The sequence below is a fragment of the Eptesicus fuscus genome, chromosome 2 (assembly GCF_027574615.1).
Source record: "Eptesicus fuscus isolate TK198812 chromosome 2, DD_ASM_mEF_20220401, whole genome shotgun sequence".
Taxonomy (NCBI): domain Eukaryota; kingdom Metazoa; phylum Chordata; class Mammalia; order Chiroptera; family Vespertilionidae; genus Eptesicus; species Eptesicus fuscus.
Window position 1 is genome coordinate 28,449,114 of NC_072474.1, and position 8,729 is coordinate 28,457,842.

Here is an 8,729-nt window from a genome sequence, read left to right on the forward strand (position 1 = left end):
CCTAGATTAGAGAGGGTGCAGGCTGACCTGAGGGACACCCCCACCCATGCACGAATTTCGTGCACCAGGCCTCTAGTCCTATATAATAAAAGGGTAATATGCAAATCGACCAAACAGTTGAACAAGCGGTCACTATGATGTGCACTGACCACCAGGGGGCAGTCACTCAATGCAGGATTTGCCCTCTGGTGGACAGTGCACTCTTACAGGGGGAGCATCACTCAGCCAGAAGCCCGGCTCACCTCTGGCGAGCGCAGCTACAGGAGCCTCTCCTGCCTCCACTGTAGCACTAAGGATGTCCAACTGACGGCTGAGGCCCGCTCCCCCTCAGCCGTCAGTCGGATATCCCCCAAGGGCTCCCAAACTGCAAGAGGGCACAGCCAGGCTGAGGGACTCCTTCCCCGCACCGAGTGCATGAATTCTCTAGTGCACCGGACCTCTACTAACATCATAGAAATGATCGTTAGGCCCTAGCTGATTTGGCTCAGTGGATAGAACATCGGCCTGTGGACTAAAGAGTCCCAGGTTCGATTCCTGTCAAGGGCACATGCCTGGTTTGCAGGCTCGATCCCCAGGAGAGGGAATGCTGAAGGCAGCCAATCAATGATTCTCTCTCATCATTGATGTTTGTTTCTATTTCCCTCCCTTCCTCTTTAAAAATCAATCTATAATAATAAAAGTGTAATATGCTAATTAGCCCGGACATCTTTCTGGATAAAGCCAGGGCTGCGAGGGAAGCCTGGGTCCCGGGTGTCTGCCAGCAGCCAGAGGGAAGCTCGGGTCCCAGGTGCCTGCCAGCAGCTGGAGGGAAGCCAGTGCCAGCAGCTGGCGGAAGGAAGGCCTACTCTTGCATGAATTTCATGCATCGGGCCTCTAGTAAAAATATATTTAGGAAAAAAAAAAAGATTAGTTTTCAGCAGAATGTTTTTTAAATGTCTCTCTGTGTGTCTAATGCATCTCATTAAAAGCTGTCAAAAGATAACTTTTGTTGAAATTTGGGTCTAATAATATGTCTCCTGTTCAAGATCCTCTCCCACTACCTAGAAGATAAAGTTCAAATTTCTTAGCCTAATATTTTCAACATTCTTGGGGACATGCCTTCTTTCCAACCCTATTTCCCATTATGCCTCTTCATACCTCCTGTTTAAGGCAAAATTCTATCTAATAAAGAGGGAATATGCTAATTGACCAGCACGCCCTCACAAACATGGTGGCACCCACAGCCAATAAGGAGGGAATATGCTAATTGACTGCCATGCCTCAAAGATGGTAGTGCCCACAGCCACAAGATGGTGGCGCCCAGTCCCCTCAGCCCTGCCGCACACCTGCCTCCAGAGACCCCAGTCCCCTCAGCCACCCAGGGCTGCCCGAGGCTCAGGTAACCAGGGCCAGCCGAGGCTTGTGCTGCGAGCAGTGGCAGCGGCAGAGGTGTGATGGGGCGTCGCCTCCCGCCCCTGAGGGCTCCCCGACTGTGAGAGGGGGCAGGCTGGGCTGAGGGACCCCCCTCCAGTGCATGAATTTTCATGCACCAGGCCTCTAGTAAATAAATATAAATACACACACACACACACACACACACACACACACACACACCCCTTCTTAATACTGATTTATACCTAGAAAATCATTCCTCCTCACATTCAAAGCACGGTAATATTTTAAAAGGCCAGCTTCCTTTCTTTTTAAATTTTTTATTGATTGATTTTAGAAAGAGAGAGGAAGGTAGAGAGAAAGAGAAACATCAATTTGAAGTTCCACTCACTGGTTGATTCTTGTATGTGCCCTGATTGGTAATCTAAACCGAAACCCTGGTGTAAGGGGAAGACACTCTAACCAACTGAGCTACCCAGCCAGGGCCCAGCTTTATGAAGGTTTTCTATATTCCCCTGAATTCCTCATGTACATCTCTCTTTTGACACTTAGCACTTTCACATATTAACTCTTATAGTTAACCCCCTACATGAAAAGCTACTTACAGACAGGTGTGTTTACTTTATTACCCATAACAAATCACAAGTCACAGGTAGTTTAAATAATTGAATTTGGGGAAGCCATTACTCCAGTAAGTCTTTAATAAGGTACTATGAACAAGAGGGAGACAGAGATACAGGCATACCTTGTTTCATTGTGCTTCACAGATATTGCAATTTTTACAAACTGAAGGCAAAAAGACCTTCCACTGGCAATATCTCTGAGGTATGCCTATACTGCAGATTATCATGTATATGAACCAACATTTACCAAGTGGTCCTTCGAACCAAATGTCTCACTACTACCTCTATTTGCTAAAATGTCTGATTTTATTTCTGTTCTTTTGGGCTAGTATGCATAAGGCTGATTAAAAATAGAGGCTCCTTAGCCGATCAACGTTGCTCAGAACCAGAAGGTCACAGTTCGATTCCCAGTCAGGGCACATGCCTGGGTTGCGGGCTCGATCCCCAGCGTGGGGTGTGCAGGAGGCAGCCAATCAATGATTCTCTCTCATCACTGATGGTTCTAACTCTCTCTCCTTCTCCCTTCCTCTCTGAAATCAATAAAAAATATATTTTAAAAAATTAGAGACTACTACAAGATATTTTTACCTTTCAAAAGTAAGACATTTGTACATATGGGACCAAGATCACAAATTCAATGGATAAAGTCCTTTGTCTACTAAAGTCTAACACAGCAATGTCAAGGATTTTCAAGCAAATCTAAGATGCAATTTACAAGTTCATTTTTACTTGATTTCCTCTTGGAAATCATAAAATTTTAACAAAGAGGAAGGGGGAAAAGTATGCCTGAGATGTAAAACAATTTTTTAAACATACAATGCCGAGAATAATCTGGATAAATATCACTAAAGTACAGTTTATATTCATAACTCCTTACTAGAATTACTATGTAGAACAAATATTTTGGGAGTACACAAATAGCTATGGAGCTAGTTTCCCTTATTTTATTTACTACTTTTAAGAAGATTCATGAATCTATTGCCAAGCCCAAAGTCAATCAGAAGTAGAAAATTAGGTAGTCAGAGGCTGTCTATACACACTGAAATCAAAGAAAAGTAAAAGTCTCCAGCCTAACAGCAAAGTGACCAAAGGGGAATATGAAAAGTAGACTGAAGAATTCACAAAGCCAAGCAGTCTCAGACTACTGAGTAAGAAGGGCCAAGTTCCTCACTAGGTCTCGGTGGCTTCATTACGTTCTAGCATGACACAATAATGAATCCTCATGATGTGAAATCTTAGTTACCAAGTAAATTATGTCCCTCAGTTTGTTAAAGAAGTTGTGATATCATTTAGAAATGCTTTTATCTAAAAGTTGTAGTTCTTTAAAGGTATAATAACCCTCTCAATTCCTTAGAAAATTCAATTACTATACAAAATATTCCAATTATCCTAGACAGAGGATAAAATGTTGCTCTAATTCATACCAAATACTTTTATACCTTCTTTATTAGTTACTATCAGTATTTGTGAATTAATATGACCTTATTTTCTAACAACCAACACAAAACAATGACACTAGGCAACACAGAAAAACTCCAACACTTTCTTACACTTTATTTTAAAAGTATCAAGTTAAATGCGCTAAAAATACTTCATATGCTGGCATCATGTAATATTTGGTACCCATAATTGAGAGTGTTTGTTTTTAGGTTCTTAAATCTCAGGCACTAAATACTTATAAACCAAAACTTAAAAGTAAATGGTATGTTCACTCCAAATACTCAAAGTTAATTTTAATTTGAGGGTTTTTAACTTTGGTGGTCTCTTAATTTAACATTAAGTAACCAAAGTCCTTGTATCAGTAAAAATGGGTAAAAGACTTACCAAAATCATCCCATTACCACTGCTCCCATCAATGATGGTAATAATGTGATTGCTCTGAATTTATATAATTCTCAAAGAACATCTCATAAGACAATCGAGGAAGGTTTATAGGGATTATTACATTATAGCTATAAAATTACAGAAAACTGGTCTGATTTATAGTTAAATATGCATCTACCACTCATCACAATCTAAATGAATATCTAAAATGTATTATCTTAACTTGGCTGTTGTGCAATAAGACTGTATCTTTGATACAATGTAATGTTTCTGAATTAGGCATGTAGAAACAGGCATGATGACAAATCTGCACTCATTTGTTCCCGTTCAAGTGACCTTTATCAAGAGCAAATCTGAAGACCAGCAATAACCGCGGAAAAACAGTGGAACTAATTGGCTCTTACAACATGCTGCCAATGGGCAAGATCCATCATCACAAACTACTAAGCTTAGTTCAAAATCCCAAATAGGCACTTTAAAAAGCTTTAAAAAACCTGCAGTAGGTAGGCCTACTCATTTAGGCAATTAACAGTCTTCCAACTCACCACCAAAAATGAATTTCAACCTAAAGCTCACATTCAAAATGACTGAAAAGCTTTGTAAGTAAGAACTCTCATCTATTTGGTACCATTTCCTAGCCAGTCACAAGTATATTTCTGGACAGGTCAAACATAATGAAGCATTCAGAAATAAGTATTCAACACTCACCACAAATCACTATAAACAAAAAATGACAGGCCAGATATATGCCATTCTGGTTCCTAACAACCTCTTACTAAAAATTAGCCAAATCAAAGTTCAAAGGTTTTCTCTTGTCTAGAGAAATCTAAAAGTTAATTTGGGGTGTTATCTGAAAAAAATTATTAATTTGATCCTGAGAGAGAACACATTTCAACAAATTTGAAGTGGTGGATTACATTAAATTATTTGGAACTTTGAGGTCAGATTCTTTAGAATATACAAGATATACATCAGTGTTCATCTTATTAAGATGAAGTAGCCCAAAGTCAGAATTTCAAATTAAAAAAAAAATTTTTTTTTTAGTCCTCACCAAGGATATGTTTATTGATTTTAAGGAAGGGAGAGAAGGAGAAATATCCATGTGAGAGAGAAACATCAATTGGCTGCCGAGGGAGGATGGAACCTGAAACTTTTCGTGTATGGGAGGACGCTCCAACCAAGCCACACCGGCCAGGGTCAAAAAATTTTTGATAATGAAAATGGTCCTCTCTTCAAATGGATTTCTTTTACAAGATGAATAGTCTTCATTTTCTTGTGGGAGAGAAAGAAGTACAAGATACAACTCACCTGCCTGCATTATTTCCAGAATACTATTAAAGGTTTCTAAGCAGACAGACACCCAGAAAAATAAATTTACCATGGTATTTGGAACAACTGCCATTCACATTACTCTCGAATTCTCTATGTTGTTACTGCTTTATCTTCTAACTTCCTAAAGCGCAAAGTAGTAGAGAACTTGGCCCCTAGCAATCCACCACCAATCATTTCTTAGGGGAAAGCATAAAGAAGGGACAATGGAGGCGTGGAACAGACCGAACAAAAGGAAAAGATGGCAAAGGTCAAGTGAGAAAGCATTTGATCGACAAGTTTGGAGAAAACTCATTTCCAATTCTATAGATGCTCAGTACTAGTAAGTGGGACTTGCAGGGTGGTTAAAAAATAATGGATAATGCTCCTCATTTAGAGAGGGGGGAGAGGGATAAGAAAACTAAGATTCTCCAAAAATTTAGATGAATGGTTCTGTAACAATTGCAGAACAGTAATTAATCCAAAGACTTGTCACAAAACCTTGTGCCTCACGTTGACAGCTAAAGACTGACTAGCAGCGGCTCAAGGCTAAGTATTAGGAAATGGAACTGAGAGTGGCTTCCACCCTCCCCCACTCTGACTGGTGCCTTTTCCGTCTCCACTCGGGAGAGGCCATCAACCCGTAAGGGAGGTGGAAAGGCAATTCCCCAAAACCGGCCTTTTGGGGTCTCTTCTGTAGCAGAGTTAAACTCATTTTCCACCCACTTTCATGTCGCTGTTACTGCTCATCAAATCACGAACTTGAGTGAGTTTTGCATCTCCTGGTCTTTCCTTCCCCAGTTAGAGCCGACCCGCTCCACAACCCACTTGGCCTCCTGCGGCCGCCGATCCACACGCGGCGGGACGTGCCTCTCGCCCCCAGCCCAACGCCCTTTCCCGACGCCCCTCCACAAACGAACACGAAAAAACGACCAGAGTATCCACACGGAAACCCTGAGGCGCAGGCCGGGATTCACGCGGCCCGGAGGAAGGGGCGTGCGGGCCGGCCCCCAGGCCCCTTCCCCCGCGCCGGGCCTGCACGCCCTCCCCGTCTTCGGGGCGCCGGCGCCGCCCAGAACTCGGCACTCACCGTCAGGCCGGTGCCCAGCACGATCACGTCGTACTCCTCATTCATGGCGGGGCAGGCGCGGACAGAAGCCCAGAGAAAGGAGAAGGCGCCGGATGCTAGGGGCCAGGAGTGAAATGACCACCCCGAGGACGCCGGGGAAGAGCTCAAGCCGGCCTCGGGCCGAGGAGAAAGGGAAGTCGGGAGGAGCGGTAACACAGAGCTGCAGAGGAGGGAAACAGCCGCCACCTCAGACGGGAAGAGAAGAGCAGGGCCGGGAGGGGAGGGAGGGCGGAAAGGGGAGGGGCAGGCGGGCGGCAACCCGGACCTCCGCTGCCGGGCGGGGCTCAAAGGGGGAGCACGGAGGGCCGCCCATCATACCCTTCTCGCTCTCTCATTGGCCACTGCCCCATCGCCCGCCCAACATTTTTCCTTTCCGAGTTCTCGCGGGATGAGGGTGGGATGGCTCGGTCTGGGATTCCGGTACCGCGCTCGGTCAGCTGCAACCGTGATTGGGGGCGGAGGGGGTCACGCGCGGCCCTGGAGGGTTGGGGAGGAAGCGTGCTTGCAGCCGGAGAGCGGCTGACCTGTTCGTTACTCCCGCCGCCGTGTGGCAGCCGACGCCCCGAGGCACCATTGGACTTTGAGCCGGCGCCGGCCACGTGGGCCGGAACCAGTCGGCAGGGGCTGGGCGGGTGCGGACGCGCGGAAGGCGGACGGCCGGCTCGGGTCAGGCCCGCCCACCCGGGAGGTTGCGTCAAGTGGCCTGACCCCCGCTGCGGCGGGCGGAGGCCCGCCCGGATCTCTCCCTTGGCAGCGCCTGGTCTTGTCCTTTGCGATTGTCATTTGCAACTTGTTTGTTTTGTTTTTTCTAGCCTGCCTCTTTTCTAAGGCGAAAGAACCTAACGTGTTTTAAGGAGTTCAGAAATCACTTTTTAAATCTTTTTTTTCCCGCCTATGTAATTCCTGCTTGGTGTTGCCCACGTGCGGCCTTAGGAAATTTAGAAGAAAAAAACAACCTTTTGAAAAAGAACCGTAGTATGGCCCTAGCGGGGTAGGTAGCCCAGGTGGTGCGTTCCGATAGCCGAGGTTGCGGGTTCCATGCCTGGTCAGGGCACATAGAAGAATCAACCCAGGAATGCATAAATAAGTGGACAAACAAATCAATGGCCCAAGCTGGTTTGGCTCAGTGGATAGAGCATTGGCCTGCAGACTGAAGGGTCCCGGGTTCGATTCAAGAGCACAAGCCCAGGTTGCTGCGTGCAGGAGGCAGCCAATCAATGAGTCCCATTGATGTTGCTATCTCTCTTTTCCTCTCTGAAATCAATAAAAATATTTTTAATTGATGTTTCTCTCCCCCATCCTCACTCTCTCAAAGCAATAAATTTAAAAAAAAAATTTTTTTAATTAAAAATAATCCTTAGTAAGCACCCAGTAATGAGCTGGTGTGTGCTCATAGCATGCAGGACAACCTGGAAAGAACTCCAACTACGCGTGGCCTCTGAGCAGCAAGGAGAGAATTCAGAGGTAAAGCAGTTAAAGAAATTCCCAAGAAGATATGATGAAGAACATCAAGATCTGAAGGAGCAGTTCTCTGGGATTTGTCTGGATCCATTGGAAGGGTTAAGGAGTTCAGTCCTCTTTCAGGAAGAGCCAGGCACAGTAAAGCAAAAAGTCCTTCCTACCCCTGAGAACAAGTAATAAAATTGATTGTTCACCTCCCTGCCAAACTAAGCAAATTATAGGGTCAAGAAAAACAAATTTTTTTAAAGTTATATGCTCATTTGGGCACAGCTACCAGTGTATAATTGATGTAGCATACTGAAAAAGATGATTGCCTGTTTTGTTTTTTAAGCTTGGCTTTTGTGCCTTGACAGTTTTACATTAAATGTCTTATCTTTGTGTCTGTATTTACCTTGCTGAAAGAGATCATTATGCTAAGAAAATGTTCTATTGGCATTATTTCTTAAGTAATTATTAATACCATTTTTATAAATGGGTATAATTAACTCATAGACTGGAAGGTTTTGTTGAAACTCTCTTTTCTCCTTCCTGGGCTTTTTCTAATCACTGATTGTAACTTGTAAACATCTGTCTAGAATTGATGAAATGACCCCGTTTGGATAGGAACTGAGTATCACTGATGTAAGGTAAAAATTAAAGTGTTGTAGAAGGAAAACCTCACAGGCTAATCCCTCTAAAGATTCCCTTTACACAAAGCTGAGACTTTAGGAGAGAAATGTTAAAATAATTGCTCTGCCCTGGCTCAGTGGTGGAGCGTTAGCCTGTGCACCAAAGGGTCGTGGGTTCGATTCCTGGTCAAGGGACCTGCCTGAGTAGCAGGTGTATGCAGGAAGCAACCAATGGATGTGTCTCTCTCACATCGACGTTTCTCCTCCCCTCTTCCCTTCCCTTCCCTCTTTCTAAAAATCAATGGAAAAAATATCCTGAGTGAGGATTAACAGCAACAAAAAAAGAAAATAACTACTAGAATAATAACCTATACATGTGATTAAAACACTTGATATACTGAAACT

At 44.1% G+C, this 8,729-nt stretch overlaps 1 protein-coding gene across 2 annotated transcripts in view; it reads right to left on the reverse strand.

Moving 5' to 3' along the window:
• Positions 1-6,492, reverse strand: part of GDI2 (GDP dissociation inhibitor 2) — a 51,173-nt gene extending 44,681 nt beyond the window's left edge. The window contains exon 1 of one of the 2 annotated variants that reach the window (XM_054726166.1): positions 6,217-6,492. In XM_054726166.1, the coding sequence (XP_054582141.1) occupies positions 6,217-6,261 (45 nt within the window). In that variant the 5' untranslated portion in view covers positions 6,262-6,492. The remainder of the gene's footprint in view (positions 1-6,216) is intronic. The other variant, XM_054726169.1, reaches the window with a different exon arrangement.
• Between the last annotated feature and the right edge of the window lie 2,237 nt (positions 6,493-8,729).